This window comes from Lineus longissimus, chromosome 15, assembly GCF_910592395.1.
Source record: "Lineus longissimus chromosome 15, tnLinLong1.2, whole genome shotgun sequence".
Classification (NCBI taxonomy): domain Eukaryota; kingdom Metazoa; phylum Nemertea; class Pilidiophora; order Heteronemertea; family Lineidae; genus Lineus; species Lineus longissimus.
In genome coordinates, this window is record NC_088322.1 from 5,823,847 (window position 1) to 5,850,232 (window position 26,386).

The 26,386-nt window shown below is 42.5% G+C and overlaps 1 protein-coding gene across 1 annotated transcript; it reads right to left on the bottom strand.

The window, feature by feature from the left end:
• Positions 1-1,439: 1,439 nt before the first annotated feature.
• LOC135499579 (uncharacterized) lies at positions 1,440-13,086 on the bottom strand. Its single transcript, XM_064790438.1, has 11 exons — positions 13,019-13,086; positions 12,627-12,760; positions 9,098-9,149; positions 8,617-8,653; positions 7,561-8,282; positions 7,156-7,337; positions 6,358-6,476; positions 5,908-5,936; positions 4,877-5,051; positions 3,907-4,011; positions 1,440-3,439 (listed from the first exon to the last, which is right to left on the bottom strand). Exons 2-10 carry the CDS (start codon positions 12,686-12,688, stop codon positions 4,004-4,006), a joined length of 1,386 nt encoding a protein of 461 aa, XP_064646508.1. The 5' UTR covers positions 12,689-12,760; positions 13,019-13,086; the 3' UTR covers positions 1,440-3,439; positions 3,907-4,003.
• Positions 13,087-26,386: the final 13,300 nt, after the last annotated feature.

Genomic DNA, 26,386 nt, shown 5'->3' on the forward strand with positions numbered 1-26,386 from the left:
CATTATACCGCATTTTTCTGCTTAATTATAAAGCTAGCACGCGAGGCCTTTACGTGAGTAATGTTTAATGTGGAATGTGTAATGTGTATATAATGTCAATTAAATGATTTGTGAATTGTATTCTTTTTTTTTACTATATCCGCCACGTATAGTTGTTTTTTTGTCCTCCGCCGGCTACGGGCTGCGACACACACTGCTACAATTCATCATTTTATTGTTCTTTCACAGTATTATTACGCCACCCCGATTCGCAAGGCAGCTTGTACCAACTGGCCCTGCATTGACTATCCCCATTCCAAGCCGAAGAACAGTGTGACAAGTTTCTCATTTTACCTTCCAATCACAGTCAAAATTTTCTAAAACAACCGGCAATGAGGACAAACTAATAATCTCAAACCAATCACAAGAATGTAATCAACACATACGACCTCATCCGAAGAGCGGATGATTAAGTTTTAGCATTGATTCAAGGTAATTTAATTCCTTCTTCGTCTCGCTTCAAATTCATAAAATGGCTGTCTTCCATACTTGTAGTAAGCAGATCTAGTGGCGCAGTACAACACTGCGCATCTGGGATACCCCGACGGATTGCCTCGAACCGCGATATTCAAAACTGCTGGCAATGTGCCAACTGACATTTTTGCACAATACTGCCACCTAATGATATGAAACGAAATAATCTATTTAATATCGAAACCTCTATATCAGGCCAACCTCTAAAACTTCATTTCAAACTTCAATCTGCTGGAATAAAGAAAATGGGCTTTTTTAACCTTGACCTACTTATACCTGAATAGTAGGTCACACTGACCTAAATCTGTGTCAACATGTAGAGATGCCCAATAGGTGTCTACATATCAAATTAAGAGAGTCTATGACCAATAGCAAAAAACGTGCCATGATCAAAGCAATTTTAGAGTTCGACCTCTGTGACCTTGAAATGAAGGTCAAATCAAAAACCCGTGTGATATGTGATGTACCTTTATTAGATACACCCACCATAAAATTTTCATCGCTCTAGCTTTAACCATAAGCTTCAACATGACAAAAATAGGTTTTCAAAGAGCACCCCCTATATGGCAGACCAGCAGTCAAATTGCGCTGATTTTTATTCTGAAGGAAGGTTTTACCTAGGGGTATCCACACACCAAGTATGAACTTTCTGGGTCTAGCGGTTAAGAAACGTGCCACGATTTTGTCTAAAGTTAACGACGGACGACGACGACGACGACGACGATGACGACGGACGACGACGGACGCCAGACGCCGCGGTATCGTATTAGCTCACCTGACAGGTGAGCTAAAAAATAACAGGACTGACCAAAAGTAATTCAGTGAATTTTCATTCAGTGTTGTTGTTTTTTATTTTCTAGGACACCTAACAAGTATTTAAGGCATAAATTGTATTTGGTAAATACAAGCATTATTATCAGATCAAATTGGTATGTGTCCGTAACAGGACTGACATCAGAGGGGTCGCCTGTTAATTTTCAAGGGGCCACAGAAAAATAATGCGCACATTTTTAGCACTGCTTGCACAATCGAACTGCCAGGAATTATCCACCAAAACAAAGAAAAAACCTTTGGAGGGACCAAAGGAACTTTATTTTCTATATTTATTGAAGCAGTCCAGCAAAACGGCGAAATAAACCCAAAATCAATCACCCGAATACCATCAAACTAAATTCGATCCATTCATCATCGCAAACGGATTTTCAAAATTCTAATCATTTCGATGCTTTTGAAGCAATTTTTTGCTCCGATTTTCACAACAGCGATCTGAGGCTATGGTGACGTCACGTATTCGAACTAATTCGAATGTGGTAAGTCTGACCCGAGTATTTGCACGCGTTTTTCTTCTTTAAAACTCGGTTCCGGTGATATGACGGACGTTCACTCGAGTTAGTGCATGCTCATTCTAAGCCATGTGCGGACACTGCTTTGCAAGAGAGATGCGAGTGCAGTTTCTTCTTCCGAAAATGACCAAAATACTGACCTATCGGAATGCTTATAACTCATCGATAAGGGGTTGAGTGAAATAGCTGCTTTTTCATCCAACTGTCCGTGTAAAAGTCCATTATATCAAAGTCGTTGTTCGCCTGACACCGGAGTTCTTCGAAGGCGCAGATCGTCGGTGTGTTGGCTGCAGTTACTGACAGCGCACGGTATAGGATGATCAAGAACACGGTCCATACGGCACTGCAACTTAAGAAGTCATGAGAAATACCGACAAGTAACCATCGGAGTTCAATTATAAAATAAATGAAAAGTCAGGCTGCTGTGCGTAATCGATCATTTAGTATGTTGTTTTCAGAAAACAAACGAGTGAGTTTATCCGCAAATAGTTCATCCGACAAACAGAATGCACAGAACACACACTGGAGTATCACAACTTTTTACCTGACAAATAATTTCCAATACTTTATGCATGGACGTGAAATATTTACTTAATACCGACTCACAGTATTTCACAATAAGTGGTACAGTTTTATATGACTTTTTCTATAATACAAATCAAACACAAACTTGAAGACAATTTGACTATACGAACTTTATAATTGATACAGATATGATCCATGCACTAGTCGTCATTACTATTTTACATCTTATTTACAAAAACAGTTGCTTTTCGAAGTGGCATATATGAGGACTATATATTTAGACATGGCTCAATTTTAACCTTCATAGATATTGCTAAAAAAATTGGTGAATTCATTTCTAGTATCCGACGACTGCTCTGATCGTTTTGTTAACTTTTACTCTGTCTTGTAGTACTGCAGTTTCTTTTCAAGGATATTGAGTTGAAATTCTGCAATTTGTTTTGTCTATATTTGCTTCAACCAAGTCGTACTTCAGTGTGCTACGTTCTTGATCCCACTCGGCCAAATTTATTGTGCATTCTTTCTCAAGATCGAACAACCCCTGCTCGAGCTTAAGCGCGTGAATCATCTTCTGCAATCCTCAATGACCTCAAGCCTAGAATTGAAATCATCAAGCCTCCACAGTACTTGCTCGTAGTTTTCTCGCATCTTCCACAGCATTTTTCTGTACTCTTCGACTTCTTCGGCACGGCACTCGTCCTTCTTTAGTTCCATCTGTTTGTTTTCACCTCTTATTGCACGTCTGGTCCCATCGATGTTTTCAAGAAGCCCTTTGTACATCTGATACGTGTTTTCCTTCTCGGCACGTAGCTTGTTGAATTCGACTTTGGCCTCTTCTGTAGTTTTTGCGTTGGTGTCGACAGCAGCTTGCTTTTCTTTTTCTAGGCTATGAACCTTCTGTCTCTCGGTCTCTATCTCAGCCTTTGCAAGTGCCAACTCCTGATTCATTTTATCTTTCTCCTGCTCGTGTGTGCTTCTCAAATTGTCCTTTGCCGTTATCACATCCTGTTTATCTCTTTCCAATTGCTCGATTTTTCCCCGAAGTTCGCTGATTTTATCTGAAGATATAATTGTTAAGGTTGAACTTACAATCATTCTCATATACCGCTGTAAGGCCTAGCCCATACAAATACTCGACTCTGAAGAATAAAGGTTTGCAACGAGATTTATTCATTTATGATGAAAAACAACAACAAAGAATCTTTACATCAAAAGCGATGCACACATTACTGATAACTGAGGCAAAATTGTCAACCCCAACCATAACCACCATGAAAGACCTTCATGGTCGATCCTGGATTGAAAATCGGTATCAGCTAATCATGGTAACAGGGAGTAAGTAGTCGAATCCTCCCTCGTCAAGATATCAATTTACCCAAAAAGAAATTATGGATACAAGAGACTTTATTTCAAAGTGGGAGACGTCACGATACCTACATTTTTTAATTAACGTCAAAGTGCCAAAATATGAATGTAGTACTATTTGACAATATCTCCTGATGTAACAGGTGACATGTGTACTCACCTTTGCACTTTTGAGATCAGACGTATTTTCGTCTTCTATGACCATGAAATCAATGTCTTGAGATTTCAGTTTGTGATCCACATAGGCGTAGAGAGCCTCAGAACTCTGAAAACGTTTAGAATAGCGTAAGTGGAGTATGGATGGGGCTTTGGCAAAAAAGACTTTTGAAGACTCGAGACGTTCCATGCTGGAGATCAAGATTTGAGGCTTTACTAGCATGAAGCTGTTGAGAAAGGGGGTTATTTGGACCACGATTTTGTTAGTAAACTTCTATTCTACGATTTAGACAGTCGATTTGTGGCACACTTGATTTGAGTTTGACAATCTTCCTGGTTTTATCTATTTAGATCAGTTTACTTTTCATTATTTGTCATTTGGTACAATGAAGACTCGATAAAGACCCAATATATACACTTTATACACTTGGGAAGGAAATCACACTATATACACTGCTCCCGTATTTCGTGTAATTGCCTTCCCAAAACGCATGCAAGACGCTGCCATTAACAAATAGATATATGGAAAAGGTGGTACAATGTCTGACTGGTCATGTTCGGAGTCGTGAAAAAACAATCTCCGATAGCAAGGCCAATATATCATAGGTCCAAACTGATAGTGATGAACCCTTACTCTCATGGCTTTTCTCAGCCACTGTAGGGAAAGGATATGGCTAAACAACAAATAAATCGGTCCATAACATTTGCTTTAACCATCAAGCTCCTCATCAGGGCATTTCTGGGGTTTTTTTATAGTCGCGACAATCTATGAAAATGTAACAATGAGTGACTATACAGCCCCCGGAAGATTGCATGAGAGGAGTTGGCAGACCTAAAGGCAGACACTTAGGGGGTGCTGCCCCTTTTAAATATCTTTCAAATTGACCAAGATTTTCTCAGATCTTTTGATCCCTACTGAATAAGAATGCATAATCATTTTTACGTGAATTGTCAATAAGACGCAGCTAACCTACCTGTTTTTTCATTCGTTGATAAATTCTGCAGATATACCTTTATCAACACCATAACGTCCTGGAGGTATCTGCAGGGACCACCAGGCTGGTCATATACCTTGTCCTTAACATTTCTATCGACCGTTTGAGAGAAGTTTTGCAACAGCTCCGCAGGTGCATCTGGTTCATTAGATGGCTGCAAAAGCATGTAACAACAGTGAAAATTACTAAGGAACCTGAAAAGTCGGATTACATGTTGGCTTATTTCGCTTGTACATGCATGTATACATAGGCAAAAGTGTCCATATATCTATGATGATCATCACAAACCACGTTTTACAACAGGATCCCATCATAGATTCTATGATGGCCCATGATCGATCCATTGCTGGCCCGTGTACGTGCCATTGATGGGAGTTCCACGATAGGCCCAATGACGGTGGGTTCCATAAAAATTAACGTATGCAGCAAAGTATAATTACAAACCCATTTCAGTAACAGATTTCAGAAGTCTGGAAAATAAGAATTATTCACTAATTCTAATATAAATTGATTGATGGCCCGTCAAAACATTATTGCGGATTCCATCCATGGATCAATGATATCCCATGGTAGATATGGCCATGGGTTCCATCCATGTATCTATGATGAAGATTCCCCATCATCTATACGTTGATGATTATGCATGGAAACTTTTGCCTGTGTATCAGATGTAGATCATGCATAACGATTAAGTCTCGAAATTCAAGGGCGAGTTTACCTGGAACTTTCTCATCAATAATTCACCACTTTCCAAAGGTGGAAGAACAATTTGAGTATTTCACGATAGGTATTGGCGAATCAGAAACAAGTTCAATGCGAGTCTTTAAAATCATGCTATGGGACCAAAGGTGGTGAATTGATTAGTAAAATATCGACATTTTCTCTTCTCGCCTCATTGTTTTTTTCTGCGTATATACTGCTTCGTCGAGTCGTCTCATCTCAAAACTTAAGCTGTAGTTAAAAGTTATATGCAATATTGATCAAAAATATAATGAGACAAAAAAGCTCACCTGGCTTAAGGTGTTCTCTTTCTCGTCGTCTAAAAAATAAAGCAAAGCCTTGGGTCATTGCTAAATCAAAGACAATAAATAGTTGATGAAAAACGGCTCCTCGCCAGGAATCGTAGCCGAAACCGCCAGTTTTGGTATTTGGTAGTCCCGTAAGTGATGTATTCAATGAGCGTTGACTTAAGCAAGCGCGCACTTCCGTTGCCCCGTGCGAAAATCGAATAATGAGACTGCATTTCCGGGTGAAACACAGCTGTATCGTGTGGGAGCACCTCTCAATTTTAATAGCGATGAGTGACATAGAGTACCTAATGTGTTGCTGAGTGCATCTGAGGATCATGTCCGAGTGAGAATGGAATAAGTTTGCTCAATGTCTTCATCTTAATAAGATTACAAGACTGGTGAAAATGATGTTGCATTGAGCTAGGCTCATCCAGAGTCATGATAACTTACCGTATTTAGCGAGCAGTTTGTCTTCCATCTCTTCGATGCTCGAAACCAATTCTTTCTTGCCCCTCATAAAAAGAGACTTTCGAAGTACATAGTAATCACCAACAGAAATAAGATTTCGGCTGAAATGGAAAGTGGTGAATTCTGTGTCAAAGATGCATTTAGCCAAGGCGTCTTTTTGCCCGTTACTTGGTAATTCAATCATTGCACCTAGTTTTTTAAATGTACCGTTCAACCGAGCGGGCGCGCCCGAACTGTTGGGATGCGTTCTCTCGATTAAAGCTAACGGGTCAAATACCATTCCCAGTAAGGCCGAGGCCGAGCTCTCGGGAATGTTCGTCGTGTGCATTTGAATCTAAATATACCCATTTCTCCAGTGCCCGAATAGAAAGCGAGGCATTCTCTGCAGACACCGTAGGGTGCACTTCGAGTGAGAGTGTCCAGAGATCAAAATATGAAATATTCGGACGAAAAAGTCTGAACTAGATTCTAGCATTGGCTCCGGACTGTATCATAAAGGCTTTCGAAGTGCACCGCACAGTGTCTGCGGAGAATGCCCGGCGCTTTCGATTTGTGCATTGGGGGTATTGGGTATATTCAGTAGAAGATCCAAATGCACATCACGAACATTCCCGAGAGCTCGGCTTTAGCCCTTACTCGGAAATGTATATTTGACTCGTCAGCTTTTAATTTGTTTTGGTTTTTTAGTCAAGGTTTGTTTTGTTTTCTCAGTATGTGTTCCTCTCTACATTCGCAAGAGGTTTCCGCCATATTAGCCAGCCGGCTAAAAGCGTTACCTGCCTTTCTAAATAATCCCAAATATCCGTGAAGCCTATCGAGTGCCGCTGCGTCATATTTCGTGTAATTTGTTTCAATTGGTAAAGAGATACTTTCAGTTCCTTCACTTCTTCGTCTATCAGACTGCCCTGGATCAATATCATAGTCTGTGCGTGCTGTTCCCTGTCCATCCGCTGCAGATCTCCCTGTAGAAAAAAATACATTGTCATAACTTCATGTTTTGGCTCTTTTTGCAGAGGTATATTCGGCGGCCATTTTGAATTTATGCAAATTAGGCACATTCCCCTGCCCGAACATTAGAGAATTTTGGATATGTTGTAGAGGATGGTCCCATGAACAAATGATACCAAAACCTTTTGCTGCAATTTGTTCCAGGTTGACATTTATTTTGACTGGACTATTACCTACCATATTTTTCTCGAACCCTTCTCTTTCCTCGCGGACTTCACTCGCTTTCTTTTTGGCTTTGGACAAATCATCTGATATTTGCTCTTTTGCCGTCTTCAGACTCGTCATTTCCTGTTGTGCCTGTATCTTTAGTTCCTCAAGCAATTGCTTTCTTACGATCGGATCTTCTCGGCCAGTTTTCAAGTTTGCAATTATATCTGTTTCATCTATTGTTGCAAAGTCTGTGCATGGATCATCTCCGATTTTTTGCTTGATCTGTTCCTCTTCTTTAATCAAATCGCCAAGGGCATCGACAGTCTGCTGGACACAAGAAGTAGCATTTAATTTTTTTCCTCTGACGGCTGCATACACCTTTGTTGGCACATATGGTGTGGTAAAAACAATATTGCACAATTCTGTCATATCTTGCAGCTTTTTGCCTGCCACTATTACTTCTTGTTGAAGCGCTTTCTTTTCAGATTGAATTGCACGAAGTCTTTGCCGTTCAAATTTTAAAAATTCATTAGTCGTGTCAACTTGAATTAAGGCCTGACAATCCAGTCCCGTTTCTATCGATTCTATCTGCCGTTCGCAAGCTTTTATATGTCCATCAAGGCAGTAAACCTTGTTCTCCATCTCGTTGAAATCCGCTTGGAATTTATCGACTTTTTTACTGGCTTGTCCATGCCGTTCAATGCTTTCCTGTATATTGCTCTCAATACCAGAAATCACATCTTCACGCGCTGAAATGGAAATTAATCGTTAGAATAGTGTTATCCCCCCCCCCCACACACACACACGCACGCATACTGATGTAAAGAACCCTCACGTTCAGATCAGCAGCTGAGCCAGCTCGAGTATCGAGGGCAACAGGTGGCCACGTAAAATCGAGAAGGAGCTACCAGCTGACCTACTACTAGAAAGGTGATTGGTGAACTGATGGGTGGCATGTTAGAGTTCGTAAGAAAAAGAAGACTTGCTACTCTAGTGAAAGATATGAGAGTGTGAAAGAAAATTTTAAAAAGATGATCCCAAGAATGTGTTGTGATTCTCAATTCAACAGTGTCATATAATTACCTTTGCGGAGACGTTTTCGTTTGACTTCACGACTGTCCTGAAAAAAGAAGAATAGTCCTTTGAGGATCGTCTTAACACCCCCTCTCCCTCCAATGTATAGTGACGTGAGTCTTGAGACAATTCTTGCAAATATGATTTGATACTGTCTTATACATAATAAGCTAGCTACCTAAAGGGTGTGAATTTTAGGAACAGCGTGTAAGATAATTTATTTTCTGTGGCGCATTTTACCTGTTCAGCATGAAATATTTTACATCCCTGCGGTTGATATATTCTGATGTCAAACGTGGTATTCTCTCAGCCATGTCAGCTGGTCTAATGACATCACACATGTTAATGGTAAACATGGCGGTTTAACCAACGTCACCCGGCTTATATCATATCAGTGGCGTTGGGAACCAATTTGAGACGAATCCAACGTTTTGCCGTTTTGACGTTTCTACATTTATGTAGAGGCCTATCAACTGCAATAAGTACTCACATGCTCAGTGTAACTGTCAGACCTATTCTCATGACGATTTGCTGGTTCAGGCCTAAAAAGAAATAAGATCAGAAATGAACTAACAAATCCTGATTTATATCGGGTGCGCCTATAAAATGAGTACCACATAATACGGAAATGTGCCGCATTATGGTACAAGCGCTGTACCCGTATTGCAGACACATTATAACGAGTGCAGATCTTTGGCACAAAGCTGAGGAGCGCGGCTCAGGCAAATATTGCGAAAATACGACAAGAAGCAAACATAAAAATTTAAGAAAAGGGGTCCATTAGAACTATTGAACATGTTTAAAAAGATGTAAAATGTCGCTATGTATCCAAAATGGATTTTGGTTTGGAAATGCACCTAACTGGCACTCTGCAAGGCATTGTACTATTTATTCAAACAAACTCTAAATTTAGTGGTGTACTCAAAATAGATCATGAACTCAGACAGCGTCTGGTCAAATGACGAGACCACGTCACGAGACGATATCGCCCCATTTGTCTTTTTATCAGGTTAGATGGAACCAACGATCAGTTGTGGTCCCTATGATGATATGGAACTCAAAAACTGACACATCTGACACTCTAAAAGCCAAGCTCAGCTCGGACGGACAAATCATCAACCTCGACAAAGTTGCTTTTGTTGATCGGGAATTGCTATATAACGTGTGTGCGATATTTCATTCCCAACGGTCTTTAAACGACTGCAAAGTTGAACTTAATCAAACTTCATGCAGTATGGAAACCATGTCTGTTGCAAAAAAATATGACGTAAAACAACAACGGAACTATCGATGTCACTGTTCGTTGTGTGATAAACAGATCGCCAACTTGCCACGTCATTTGAGAGAATTTCATAAATTCCATCGGCAAGCATCGCTCAAGTATTACTGGCGAAGAAAGACACAACACCACCAGAAGAAGAAGACGGAAAACAATATTCTGAATCGTGTCATCGCCGATTGCGATAACGACGAATTCAAAGACTCACTCGATGTCAGCGACCTACACAAGTGTCCAATCGGAGGTTGTCATAGTGTAATAAGACGCATTGACAAGCATCTTCTCGGCGGCAAGCATAAATTCAAACAATCAGATACGATTTACAGACACTACATGAAGTTGGGCAAATACAAAAGGCCGCCGCTTCACGGTCATCATTGTCTAGTAACCAGCAAACTAATGGTGCACAATTAGACCACGATAATATGAAGAAAACCAGCCTGAAAAACAGCACGACGAACAACGGCACGAGTAGAAAACGGTTGTTTCACTTATGGAAAATGCCTAGTATGTACCTATGACATGGACGTGTGGCTGGTAGTATTGGAATAGCATTCCGCGATAATGAGGTCACTGCAGCTGCTGCCCTCTATTTCCCCATCGCTGAATAACAGGCAATGTCGTAATGTATTCAGGCTTTCTAACTAGGGCAGTTAGATTCAATCTGGCACATGTCCGAGTGTTGGAAATACTACATAATTGTTCCGAATATTTCTCTCTCTGACTCTATGGTATCATTCATGCTAAAAACAATGCAGGGTCAAAGATAATTGACTTTGAAATAAGCTGTGAGCTATAAATAGCAACGTCGCGAAATGCTATTGAATGTTAATAGCTACGTTGTGATATACATGTGAATTTTTCCTCAGGGAGAGAGATAACATTTGAACATTGGCATCTATCTAGAAAAAGCCTCACAGTTCTGCAATTTGGTTTAGAAAATCACCTTTTGAAAATCGACGTTTCCAATATTGTCACCACAAACACGTATCTGGCATACATGTGTGGGCGCGGCTAGAATACCTTCCCGGTGTAGAAGTTTAAAATGTCCTAGGATAGAATGCCCGGGAAACAAAGGATTCTATTATGCGCTTCAATCTCTGAGCTATTGACGGTCAGGGTCTCTACAGAACCATATTGCAGAATACAATAGGGCCGGACACTTTTTCCAGGGGGGCATTTGTTACTGTTACACCGGTTATCCTTACACTTTCAGTGCAACTGAGGTTATTCTTCTGCCGTTTGATGGTGTCGCCACTGGTGTGCACAAAAATAATCGAGATATTTATTGAATCAGACTAGACCCGTTGTATGTCACAAATGAGAGCATTCGGGTTGGCCCACTCCATCTTCAAGCAGGGAAGAATTTTACAGAAATAGGCCTAATTCTATAAAGTGGTAAGAAATAAAAAATTGAGTTGATGCAAATAAAAACAATTGATCACATTAATCATAATCTGGAACATTTATCTACACACAACAGTACTGATAACACTAACCTAGCACATATTCCTTTTTAAAAACTCCAACACTATTGTTATTTGATTCAACATACATGTAGGTATTGGTCTGCATTATGCATGTAAATACTGTAAATATTTCGTGAATCATACAGTTCAGTACATCAAAAATGTCTTGAACTCTTCTCAGGCTTTGTTTCTCATGCTTTATCAAGTAAGGCCCACTTTCGTAAAAGTCTGCCCTGCCTGAACATGGAGTAGGCCAACACAGATGCACTCACGTGTGATATCGAAAAAAGAGTAGCAACGCAGTGTTTTCTTTGAAGGTGATATGCTTAAAGGGGTACACCGTTCGTAATTACTTGTGGTCCAGTTAAATAGAAATCCACTGATACAAAATGCCGTAGTGCAGTATCATGAATACGAATTTGCTGAAACTTGGTATTTTTAGAAGCTTTATATCTGTCTACACAAAGGCAATGCAGAAAAGTATGCTCAGTATGTATTTATGCAATTGAAACTTTTCAAATTCAATTACAAATTCAAAATCTTTAACGAACGGCGTAGGCCTTTAACAGATCATATCCTGTACGCGCGAGATTATACTCAAAACGTACTGCCGCAACTTCCGGGCCAACTTCCTTGCTACTAGTGTCCGATCGGAGTGTGGATATTCCGCCAGTCATTTTATTTCGCCTGTCATGATCACCAGTCACCAATCAACAGTCATTTAAAAAATTATACGGTGGCCTATGAGGCATATGGCATATTCGAAGACTTTTCGGCCGAATTTACAAAGGGTGTTTAGCTTAAAACAGCGTTTAATGTCTGAATAGACAGAGTCAGGGCCTTGCAGGGTTTCTTCATGAAAACCGCATTAGGCCCTGAAACTGATTATGTAGAATTTACATGCGTCTAACTCTTAAACACCCTTCGTAAATTCGGCCCGAAGTTTTTGATAAGCATAGGGAATTAACTTAGTATTTAACGTTGGCCTATAGCTGACAGTTATACTAATCAGATTAGACTTGTGTGGAGTTACGGGGGGGGCATTTGCCTACACTTTTAACTTTCTGAGAATAAACAAAGTAGCGGTCCCCAACCCTCCATTCCAGAGGATAACAGACACACTATCAGGAACAAATCCATATGATGGAGATAGGGTAATTTTCAAATTAAAGCCGGGGATTAGCTAACCTCGCATAATGGAAATAAAATGACTGGCGGAATATCCACACTCGTCCGATCGATTCAACACGATACAACATAATGAGACTTACTTGTGGGAATGTCCATCGATCGGTCTCTTCCCAAATCCAAAGGCTCTGCCTGTCTTCTTCATTTTTTCCGCTATTCCCGGCTTGCGTTTTCGCTTATGATGACCAACAGCGACCTTGAACACCGTTCGTATCAGCTAAATCGAATAGAAAATGAAACAAACTAGAAACACCTGGGGATTCCCCAGGGTGATTTCCCCCAGAATTTCCGTGTATTCTGATAGATCGACGAGCCCATCCGTAGCACATCGAGCCTATGTCATGGGCTAGTATTCTGATTGCACATTTAAATGAATATGAGCCGAAGTGTCGCGAGGGCATCACTTTGTACGGGACAATTATAGATGGCATATTAACCGATGATACTACAGACGCTTCCCAAGGACCTGAAGTACCTAAATAAGGTAGGTAAGGAGCCTTAGTTTTCATGGAGGAAAGCGGAAATGCGTGACGAGCTGTTTTTAATCGCATGAAGAGGAATTGCCTCGCAAGACGGCGCTCAAAGTAGGGCACCAATCTGGGTAATTTCGCGGTCAGAATTGTGAACTACTCGTCGGAATTCCCCGGCATCACCCGAGTTTTATAGGCCGGGATTCCCCAGTTCTTTTGTATTTTGGCAAGTGGCCACCTGACATGTTATCACCTTCAACTCTTCAAACTCACCGCGTAGAGTTAATTAAATAATTTCTTATCTTGCAAGCACTTTTGCGAAGACGCGAGTTAGAAACTCTTATCGCGTGACTGCGCTTGCCCGGATGGAGCGAGGTGCATGTACTGACAGTTGTGTTTGATAGATACATCTTTGAATGGGAAATGTATCGATTTTAAAGGCACTCGTAAGGTACTGGCAACGTGAAGCCACATAACTTTCCTAATTTTCCTTTGTACTTGTATCGAGACGGCTCGAACCAGTCATTTTTGCAATAGGCACCTCGCACCTCGCACTTCGTCCCTTTTGGGGACGAAGTGCGAGGTGGGGACTTCGTCCCTTTTCGGGACGAAGTATTAGTCTAGACTGCAGCCATCTCCCCTCGTACTTACGCCCATCATACAGAGAAGGACATCATTGGAAGAATTCTCGTTATTCTCTCAGCTATCATCAGTTATAGTCTGAATGGACCTCATCCAGACGTGAGGTGGGTATAAGGACTTACGAGCAATCACGAAAGGAGGTCTCAAACCGACTTGGATGGCCAATATCACTTAATACCCATTGTCCGCTCAAATGATGCAGAGACGAAACATAACAGATTCTAATGAGTCAGGGTGCCGCTTCGAGTATCCTGCATTGAGAATGGTTTCAAAGGCCATTCATGTCTAAGAATAGTCTCTCTGCCAACAGAGATGTACAGGGATGTGGTACATAGGCGCTTGATGATATTCGAATCATAGCAGAGCAAAGCGATCGTACCTACAATCAGACACCCCCACACAGAACACATAGAACGCTGGGGATAAAGGAGCGATAGGGTGCACCTAAAATTTGGAATAAAAACCAGTATTTGACCACTTAGGGTCATATTTGGCCAAAAAGTGTTAAAATGGCTCTTTTGACTTGAGTGGTTCAGAAAAGACTGCTGTTTTCGGCATCAGCACACCTGTGTACATTGAATAGGCCGCCAAAACCTCCTTAACTAAAATTCTAATCAGGAGCCAATAGTTACAATCAAAATATGGCAATTTTTTTGCAAAAAAAAGGTTAAAATGGCTATTTTGTCTTGACTAGTGGTGCAAATAAGACTGCTATTTTAGAATGAACGCCCCTTTTTACATAGAGTAGGCCTAAGCCTGTCAAAACACCCTTATTTATAATTCTGATTAAAGGCCTCTGTCTCTTGGAGTACTTGTTCCGCAGATTGTGTCAATTATTTATTTCGGAGCTGATCAATCGCTATGAATTTGATATCTTCACGCACCTGTGATTTACTCTTCGGATCGTGGACGAGGTAAACAAGGTGGCACCCCTGTTAGCAATCATGGAATGATGTAGTTACGGAAATCAAGAGCTTTTTCCACAGTTAATTTTGAGGACAACAACAAAGTTTCCCGAAGACATCTCTTGTAGCATCCTGAGGAAATCAGGGAATAATGTCAGCACGGTGGATAACCGTAGCGATTTGGCGACCAATATGTACGGTTCAGCGAACTTCCGTTTTGCTCAAATTTTCAAGGTAGCACACCTTTTTACAATTTTCGGTAAGTTCCTGTGGTTTAATCCGGTTCTGCTCATAATGCATCATCATCAGTCGTTGTAGTTTATATCAGTATGCCCTTGTGGTTCTGACTTGGAGAAACAGAGCTAATATTCACGTTGAAATGTAGAAATTTGATGATCTTCAAAGACCTCATTTTATGGCGAAGCGTCTAAAAATTGACGCCATTTTTGCATGGCTATTATGTACTACAAAGCTCACAATAAAGACTCACGAAGTAACAAGTAATATGCATGCCCTTTTGCTGAGATACAGTGCAAAATATGTTGACTTCATGAAAGTGTACGATGTTTAGCGATATTACTGTACACCGGTTTAGCAATGTAACGCACTGAAAGTGTACGGGTTGTATGGTTCAACGATTAAAAAATATTTATCGCATTTCACGTAATATGGCCCAGACAGTCATAATTCCCAATCTAAAAGGTAACTTTACTACCAATAGTCGATCGTTTTTGCCTTCGAGGCGTGGGAATTGTCTTCAATTAGCCAACTATTTTACTCTATTTCAGGAGCAATGTTTCTTCACAACTTTTGTTAGAAATAAATTTTCGGAGACAAAATAGCTTCTTCTACTTGAAATTTAGATATTTCGCATTCAAAATAGTTATTGCAATGTGAACGAAATTCATTTCTGACACAGTTACTGATCTCAGTTTGTTCCTCATCCAGATCTAAAGTGTCAGTCATTATAACACTGTAATGAGACCCAAACTCATTGGAGTGAGTGTAGATGAGCAGTTTTTAGCATAACTTTGCTTAAGAGTGTTCCAGAACTTTCCACTGTCTCCGGAGCGGAAAAAGCCCATTCAATGTCCGAATGGTCTTATTACACACATTCTGGATGGCTACTCTAGACGCTTTGCGGAATTGTTTCTTAGCATGTTTCCAACAAACAAACACGGCACCGTCTCTAGGCCTATCGTTCATCACCCACAGCCTCCACCAGAATGACTTGGTATCGCGGAGATAGCTCAGGTCTGAAGACCAATGAGCCTTAGGACGAAATGCGCTAGTCGCACAGCATTTTGACTCTCGAGCTGCGATGTGAATGCTATCGTTGAGGACAGCAAACATGCTATCAACGTTCTGTTGCGCCGACTTTCTGTCCGGATGACTAGGAGCGCATACATTAACAAATTTTAGCTTGTCCTCAAGAATTGATCGATATTTGAGACGATTGGACGGCACTTTCCAGTTACAGAGGCCCGTTTGGTCACTATGCTTACAGCGTTCAGGCGTTCCAGAATCATCAACGTGGACGTTAAAGGAAAACTGCAAGGGGAGATGATCACTCACATTCCCATCTTCCAGCGGCACGATCACGCAATCACAACTATCGTATCTAGGCGTCAACACATGATCAATCCATGTGTATACACCACGTTTAATACAAGAATACGTGTACTTTACTGACTGCGGCGTTCCTATGTCAGCTGCTGTGAGGTCATTCGAGGTGATGAAGTCATACAGTAGCTTTGACTGCCTGGAGAAGCCTCTGGTTCTGTACCAGTGACGCGAAAGGGTGTCACCATGAGGCAACTGGGCGTTAAAGTCACCACATATTCGTATAGGAGAAATAGGACCATATTTATCCAGAAACGACTGCAGCCCGTCTAGACACTCAATAAAGGGGGCTAGGCTTGCTCCGGGCTCCTCAAAATAGTCTTGGCATATGATTCATTTGGAATGTCTAGTCTGAATGACCTGTAGTGTTCTTTATCGGCGAGCAGTTCGACACCACAGTTTTTCACCTCGACAATGTGATCAGCGACATCCTGTATAGAATGCGCCGGGTTCACTCGACCAAGGTAGGCTGCTTTCGTCGGTGGCAGCGTAGGCTCCTTGGTGGCCAGTGGCCTCTTATTGGATTTATCAACCGCAGGTTTCAGTACACTCTTCAGTTTACTCTTCTTTCTCCTGTTGCGTTTACGTTTTGGCACGGTAAAGTCGTTGGGACCAACCTCGTCGGGAATGGGGTCCTCAGAAGATTCCTCAGAAGAGGAATCTTCGCAAGTCTCCACTGGTAGACCAGGGACAGTAGAGACAATTTCAGTAACTTCCTCGTCCACATCTGCAGGATTGAGGTTGCTATCTCTGAGCGCCTGCTCTAAACGCCTATTGTCTTCTCTCAAGTTTCTGGCCTCAACCTCCAGCTAACCGACTCTCTGTTTTAAATCTGTTAGTTCCGATATCAAGTCCGCAAGTTGGATAACGGGCTGTTCCTCAGAAGCGCAGACCGTATCCCCTTTGTAGATCTTATCAAGTTCCTTAGCGGGTATCCGGTTCACCACGCTGTAACCCAGATGAAATATATCCTCAACAAGTTTATGTTTCACCTGCCTATTTATGAGCCGTTTTTCCTTAAGTTGCGGAAAAAGGCCAATACAGGCCTTACACAGCACTTTTCGAATCTCCGTCAGAGTGTTCAGTTCTAGTGTAGTCAAAGCCTCCCGTACGGAATTCTGGTTATATTGAAACGTAGTCTCGATAGACTGAATGAACACATCAACAAAGTCAGCACTGTCCTTTAGCTTCAGCAGCTCCGAGAGATCTAGCGGCTTCTTCTTATTGGCCCCCGTCACTGACCCTCCATGCTCAGGGAAGCGGGACTTATTGCACTTTGCACACAGCCATAGGTCGCACAACCTCCATTCGATCGGCCCCTTGTCCTCGTCCTCGTGAGGACAAGGCCCATTCGGTAATCCTGCACACACCTTCATACTGTTCACTAGGTGTGACGCACAATACTAATATGAAGTGTCTATAGTCAATGTATAGGACCCTACAGTGCAGAGTGTGTATATTACCTGTACACTCAGTGCATAGCACAGGCAAATGTCCGACAAGTTTTTAGTCACTTCAAAATTTCGTTAATTTCCCTCGATACCGTATCTATCCTTACTCCTCGTTAGTTTATTACCACACTGTCACGTTCCGATTCGTTAAACTTGCACTAAAATTTAATTTTGCCCTTTGAAATTGCATAAAAAGTTGATTTTGAATGGAGTAGAATGACCGATATGTTTTACTTATACAGTGGCGCCACTTACTACTTGTGCACGTGTGGAACATCAAAATACATTCACTAGTAGAGGCTTTTCCGACTTCTTAACAGTTTCTCTAACTTTTCCTGATTTATCCGACAAAAGTCCGACATTGTCCGACTTTTCCCAAAAAGTAAAAAAACCTGTGAAAAATATTAGGGCTTCCCAAAATAGGGCATTAAAGATCAAAGGCCTCACTTTCCAAAATAGGACATTTGACATTTAAGATCAGAGGCCTGTGTTGGATTGGGTTAATGAGGTGACCTAATTGAGTGAGCTAACTAGTATTTACACTTATGGTCACTTATAGGTCTTTGATCCTTATTAAAGCCCTAATCGCCAACTCTACTACGTGACAGTACATCGGCAGCGCTCGTGTTTCTACGAGGAATATTTTTATCACTCAGTCATACCATACCCATGCATTTTGACCACAAGATTTCGACTTTGCTGAAAGTACTTGAAATATTAGCAATAAACAATGGGTGAGCCTATGTGAACCATACAATACCAAATGTGCAAGCCGACGAATGTCTTGCACCTAATCACTGCTTGGAGATGAAGACAGATAACGGACACCACACGGTCGAAGACCTGGCCAAGGTTAACTGGAGGAAGTTTGGGGCTGCCTGCTGCGCATGAAGTCGACTGGTCATGTGCGTAGCTAGTCTTCCGGTCGGGGAGGCTGTCTTGGGGCGGGTTGGCTAATTGACACATTCGGCCTGAATCATCGATCATAAATATATACATGTAAGACATTATTTTGGTGACTTCTGCGGCATCTGACCCTCCCCCCCCCCCCCCCGCGCTGCCTAACTAGCTTTGCCCAAAGCTGGCAATGGTGATCATAAGTCAACCTCACAATTGTGATGTTTCATTTTACACACTTATTGATCCTCATGACGAAATACGCTGCAATCGATAGTCGGGTATATATACAACAATCTATAGGACAAACTTATAGTCCTTTGAAAGTTTGCCTCGTTGGCTCACCGAACAGAGCATTATACAATGGACACTATTTTTGTGCTACAAGCATCATCACTTTTAATTTGGCTTACTGATCAACGTTCCTCAATGCATAGGGGATCACTCAGATCAATCTGTATCATACGTCGATGATAATCGGGTTTCTTCTGCGGAAATGACAAGCATGCAACGTCTGCTGCATTCCCGTGTGTGGCTGTCAATCACCATTACCTTGGTAACAGCGTCAGACCGATGTCAAAATATGGAGCGTGAGTACCACTATATACATACTTAGTGCTCTCTATCGCATTTCCCCACTCATACTCGATATTTTCTCTTCAAAGATGAACCCAAGAGATTCATTCCTGATCGCAGCCACCTCCCCTCGAGCCCAAAGATGAACCCAACAGATTCATTCCTGATCGCACCCACGTCCCCTCGAGCCCAAAGATGAACCCAACCGATTCATTCCTGACCGCAGCCTCCTCCCCTCGTGCCCAAAAATGAACCCAACCAATTCATTCCTGACCGAGGCCACCTCCCATCGACCCAAAAGATGAACCCAAGAGATTCATTCCTGACCGCAGCCTCCTCCCCTCGAGCCCAAAGATGAACCCAACATATTCATTCCTGATCGCACCCACGACCCCTCAAGCCCAAAGATGAACCCAACCGATTCATTCCTGACCGCAGCCTCCTCCCCTCGTGCCCAAAAATGAACCCAACCAATTCATTCCTGACCGAGGCCACCTCCCATCGACCCAAATGATGAACCCAACCGATTCATTCCTGATCGCAGCCACCTCCCCTCGAGCCCAAAGATGAACCCAACAGATTCATTCCTGATCGCACCCACCTCCCCTCGAGCCCAAAGATGAACCCAACCGATTCATTCCTGACCGCAGCCTCCTCCCCTCGCGCCCAAAAATGAACCCAACCGATTCATTCCTGACCGAGGCCACCTCCCATCGACCCAAAAGATGAACCCAACCGATTCATTCCTGATCGCAGCCACCTCCCCTCGAGCCCAAAGATGAACCCAACAGATTCATTCCTGACCGCAGCTAGCCCATTATATAGCCTCGATCCGCTACGCTGTACATCGAGCCTATGTGTAAGCTCGAAAAAAAGCCAGGAATTCCAGCCGAAACGCATTTGAGCTTGAGCCATGATGAAAAACAGGAAAACCCCTCGGTGTCAAAATAGTTTGACGTCACAAGGCTAGCCAACCAATCAGGCCACTGTTTCGGCAACAAATCATTTTCGCAATAGACACCTCGCAACTCGTCCCTTTTAGGGACGAAGTACTGGTCTAGACCACAGCCACCTCCTCTCGTACTTCCGCCCATCAAACAGAGAAGGATATCGTTGGAAGAATTCTCGTCTGAGGACATTCTCGTTCCTCTTTCAGCTATCATCAGTTTTAGTCTGAATTGACCTCATCCAGACGTGAGGTGGTTCTATGGACATTCTCGTTCCTCTTTCAGCAATCATCAGTTATAGTCTGAATGGACCTCATCTAGACGTAAGGTGGGTATATGGACTTACAAACAATCACGAAAGGACGTCTCAAACCGACTTTGATGGCTAATATCACTTAATACCCATTGTCCGCTCAAATGATGCAGAGACGAAACATAACAGATTCTAATGAGTCAGGATGCCGCTTCGAGCCCAGGCCGTTATTTTTTATTTATTTATTTATTTATTAAAACCTCCAGTTAAGGAGAATCAAATATTTTACAAGTTTAGAACTACATGTACAACCTAACAAGTTGAATCAAAACACTCGTGTAAGTAATCTGACCATGGTGTGCTCGGCTGAACCCCTCGTGTCGTACCCGCTGCTGAGGAGGAGACTGCGTAATGAGTCCGCAATCCCATCCTCTGCAGCGGGGACAGCCGGACGGTCAGTCGAGCGACACCGATGAGAAAACGCTAGGGAAGCGGGCGCCAAGCCGAGATCGATTACAGAATCCAGAAGGGTGCCCTTTGTGCACCCAGCGCCAGAGGCCCACTTAGCCAGAAGAACACAGTTCAGGGCTCTGGCGGGGGAATCGTGCCGAAAGATTAGTTTGAAGAGGGAACACTTCGAATCGTTGATGCTGTTGCTGATACTTTCAATTCCAAGGGCTTTTAGTAGTTTGGAATGATGTCTTCTCTTAGGAAGACCCAGGAGGCATTTAACTTGGTTGCTCTGGAATCTTTCAAGAAGTTGCTTCTCTGTGGTACGCAAATATAAAAGTGACAACCATATGTGAGAATGGGTCGGACAGTACTGTTCCATAAAAACATATTTACCTCACTAGACAAACCTGGGTAACACATCCCGTCCTTGAGTAAACCATAAACTCTACAGCGTGCGGCCGAGACCCTTTTCTCAACATGAGAGCCCCCCGTAAGACCAGCATTAAAGTTGACTCCAAGGATGTCAGCTTCTTCTACATTCAAAATGGGATCGGGACCTAGCAACCAAAAAGGGCTCTGCTCAAATTTGTTAGCCCCAAAGACTACACACCGTGTTTTGGCTATTCCAAAGGTGAAACGCCATCTAACAGCGTAGGCAAAGCACATGTCAATAAGAGCCTGTAAACCAGGGGTAGTGGCAGCCAGTAGCGTCACATCATCAGCAAATGCAAAATTGTTAAAAATATGTTTAGCTATACATAGCCAATGCTCTGACTTAGAAAGGTCAGTCAAGAGATCATCAAGGAACATAATGAAAAAGGTAGGTGACAACAGACTACCTTGACGGATACCTCTAGTTACCTGAAAGTAGTCACAAGATTGCCCGTTCCATTTAAATTAATGTACATGTACCATGAATACAGGAAGAGCCAGTGGCACAGAGGAATTCTATGTATCAACTTGTAAAAAAGACCATCGTGCCAGACCTTGTCGAAACATTTGTGTGCATCATGACTACAGACATACACCGGACTACCATTACCGTTGAAATACCTAATACTGTCATGGAGGAAGGAACAAGCGTGGTCAATGTCAATGACCAATTGTCAAAGACCTTCACGAAACCCAAATTGGGTATCACAACAATTCACAGAATCAGGTTTCAGAATACTTTCCATTTGGAAAAGTTAGTACCCGCAGTTATAGGTCGATAATTGGCGGGATCGTCAGGGTTCAAATTAGTTTTCTTCAGGACCGGCACAAACACCCCAAGGCACATATCAGACTCATGGTGATTGTGCCAGCTAAGCATGGCCGAGAACAGGCTGGCTAGTACATCACATAGGGTGGGCGATAAACCACACTGCAAATGTTTGGAGGTAACGCCATCTATGCCAGCAGATTTACCACGCTTGAGGGCCAAAATGGCTTTGTGAACCAGTTCCGAGCTAATAACAACCTTGTCATGACTAAATACATTCGCCTCATATCTACTTCTAACTTGTTCACTCACAGCAGCTTGCTCGGGATCATGATCGTAATCATCTTGCATAATAGAGCTGAAATGATCCGAAAAAGTTTCAGTAAGTGCCGTTCTTTTGGCCGGTGGCCTTCTTCTCAATAAATTCCAAAACCTGCCCATATTCTTGGCTCGAAAATGACCATCAAGAGTCCTAACAGGCTGACGGAACACCTTTCTTACACACTGGCGCGAGGATCTGCGAAACTTCTTTTTGGCGAACTTATAACAGTCAAAGACAGCCCCCTGTCTGGGCCTGCCATTATCACACCAAATTTGCCACCAAAACCTTTTGACATCTCTCAAATAAGATAGGTCAGCACTCCAGTGAGTTTTAGGTTTATACCGACGCGAAACAGCACATCCCGCATGTTTGGCAGCACTTCTGATGCCTCCTACTGCAGATTTAAACATACAATCAACCATAGAATTGGCTTCGACCCTATTCGTAATAGATTCGAGTTTGCCAATCGGTATCTTGGACAATTCTTCACACAAAAGAGAGTTATACAGAGCACACTTCTCACTATTGTCACATCGTATAAACTCACTGGCGCACTGAGGGAAACGGGTGCCGTTGAACTTAGCCCGAGCAGAACATGTTAACATAAACCTCAGTGGCAAATGGTCGCTGACATTACAAGCCTCCTGGTCCACAATCTTACAGTCACAGTTATCATAGCCAAAACACAAAACATGATCAATCCAGGTATATACTCCTCTTTTATGGCAGAAATACGTGTAATCGGATGTCTGACTAGAATTCAAGTCCGCACAAACCATGTCATTGGAACAGATAAAATCAAACAGTAACTTCGAATACATGTTAAAACCTTTGCACTTGAACCACGAGCGCCCAAGTGTATCGCCACGGGGCAGCTTGGTATTAAAATCACCACACACCTTTAAAGGGGCAGCAGCACCAATTTCATCAATACACGACTGAATGCCATCAAGACACTCAATATAAGTAGCCACATTGTCATGTGTGGTACTTTCAAAGTATGGCATGTAGACAAAATTGTTTGTACAACAGTAGAACCATCACAGAGGGAGACACAGATAAGGCGGTCATTATCAATATCAATTTCCCGCCAGGTTAGGCCATCAATGTTCTTGCAAATAATAGCGATCCCGCCAAAGGGTCTGCCTACATGGTGTTCATTAACGTCAGTCATACTTGACTTTGAAAATATGTTATACGAAGAGGGGTCAAACGTGGAGTCAACGGCGGCCAGAGCATCGGAAATCATTGGCAGCTCAAGAGGGGTTAGCCAGGTCTCAGATAGGCATAGGACTGAGCAGCCCCGGAGTCTCTTAACTATGTACGGTGCACTGGCCTTTAAGGGCAGAGACCTGTATTCATCCACGACCGGAAGTGTGGCACAGTCACATAGAGCTTATCAAAATGTCAAGTTGTGGTAAATACATGGCTGGGATGGACCAAAGCGGAATTAATTCTCAATCTGTGGTTGATTCTTAATCTACAGAGTCAGGCCATCACAGAAATATGCTTTTTGATAATATATTTAAGAAAATGTGGTCTCACTGGTCAGTTTAGAACTTGTACTTTGACAGGGCCATATCAATGCGCCAGTGACGTTTTGATGGACATGGTGTACGGAAATCTTTTTTTCTCAGGCAATCGGTATTGGAATTTCTTAAAACTTTATTATGCTATTGGCAAAGGGTTCTTCTTGACACATATAAAACTTTGTGCAGATTGATTGGTCCAATGAGTACTTTTTTTACCAAAACCTATGCACAACAATGTACACGTAATGTACACATGTTTTAATAGAGGACTCTGGCCTTAAGCCATGACAGTTAAAACTCTCACAGTACACAATACGTCTATCGGACTGTTCATCCTTGCTGTTAGAACCAGCGGTGGGACCGGTTATCCCAGTACTGACCTTCGTTCCCGTATTGTCCTTCATATTGTCCTTCATAGTCGGGACCGTTATCCCTAAACTCGGTGAATCTGCCTCCGTTACGGTTACTATTGTATGAGTGGCGTCCGTTGAACGAATTTCGAGACCGGCCCGCCGTATGCCGAGGGCCGCGCGAACGGTATTCCTGGCGGCTGGAGTACCCTGACCGTTTCGAGTTGTCGCCGCCAGGCTTTCGGAATATCCAATTTGAAAGATCGGTAATGTTGTTTATCGGCAAGCAGCTCCACTTCATAGCCCCCCACCCCCCACCCCGAGGACGACAATGTGGGTCTTTATATCGCGTACTGAGTGAGTAGGGCTGACGCGCCCTAAGTAGGCCGATTTTGTGGAGGGTACCGACGGAGCTGGTTTCGTCGAGGCCTTCAAAGCAGGTTCAGCCCGTCTCCGCTTCCTTCGTTTTTGATTCCGCCGCTGGGCTGTCGGAACGGTGAACCCGGACAGATCAACGTCAACAGTAGCATCGGCCGAAGTGGCAGACGAATCTGGCAGTCCAGTAGCACTCTCGTGTCCCGACTCCAGCTCAGCACCACCAACTGTGTCCATTTCGGCCTCAGACACTTCCGAATCACATTCCTCCGAATCCTCCGAATCACTGCAAACTACAGCGCCAACGCCAACGTTATACTGCTTTTCAATTCACGCCGTCTGCTTGAGTGCTTAAGCGGCTATTCCTTGAACCGTACATTTGGTCGCTAAATCGCTACGGTTATCCACCGTGGTTAGCAGGACCGGAGAACGTTAACCAATAATTTCCTCACGATGCTCTTAACTAGCGTGAAGTAACATGATTTCATTTTCATTTTATTACTTGTTCATTATTCAGAATCACTGGTAACGCAGCTTACGTTCACTCAGTCATATTCCGGTCTGTCTTGATAATTAGGGAAAACACGGCAAGGATCACAATTCCAAGATTCGAAATGAGAGGCTTTAGTTTCACTATAACTTTTTATATTTACATACTCGAAGATAATAGAGTGGCGATGCTACTAGGTGACTGGACAACACCACACCAGTTTTCCTTTCAGTATTTTCAAAACGAATTCGCGTTTCGCCTCTTTAAGGTTTCTTTTAAACATCTCATTCGCCTGCATTGCAAAATTAAAGATACCTTATTAAACGTGCTGCGGTGGACATCTGTCGTTGTGACTTGGGACCGTCGAGAGCGTACAGCAGCGATGTATCTGAATGGTCAAGTTGTCCAAAGGCAACATGTCATGGGAAATAACCTGGACAGTGTTTACAACGAGCATGAGCGGTATCAGCTCGGGTGGAAGGGGGTTGTCAGGATTATAAAGTCGATGGAATTGGTGTGTTTAACGGATCCATGAGTAGCCTCCGTGCTTATCACCATGCACTTTCTCCAAGCAATGTCAAGAAGTTCCATAGCGCCAGTAGGTGTACGCGATGTTATAACTTATATCACCAGTAGAAGTCTTGACGGTTTCTCTAACTTTTTCCTGATTTATCTGACAAAAGTCCGACAAAGTCCGACTTTTCCCTGAAAGTTCGGATTTTTTAAAACCTGTGATAATACCAGGGCTTCCCAAAAGAGGTCAATAACGATTGAATGGGGTTAATGAGGTGTGAGCCAAACACTCAGAGTGACCCAAAGTGTGCTAATTAGCTCATTCAATTAGGTAACCTAATGCCACTGACCGTCGCTATTGCTCGATCAGTGGTCTGATATCTCGGCAAGTGTAGCGTGTTTGTTTCTCATTAAAAACCACAATATACTTCCTCCTCGAATCGAGTATTGTATCAAAATACTCGATTCGGCGAGGCTGAAATCACAAACTCTTCAACGTGGAACCCCAATAGGTAGCTGGCTTAATTCTTTACGTTTTGTTTTTTCAGTCGTCGTTGATAGAGGGAAGTACATCCGGACAAACACGGACAGAAGCTTATATGAAGTATCTGGCCCGATTGAAACAGCAACACGACGCGCACCAATAAACTGCATTGCGTATTGTAAATCGCGGATTGTTCCTTGCAAACATGCTATTTTCTCGCAGAAAACGAAGAATTGTGAGCTTTTCTCAAAGTCCATTTATGTTTTACAAATAAGAACTAACTTAAAGGCTGAGGTTAAAACAGGATTTCACTACAAGCTAAAAGTGGAGGCCATGTAATTAATGAATAATTTGGCCAT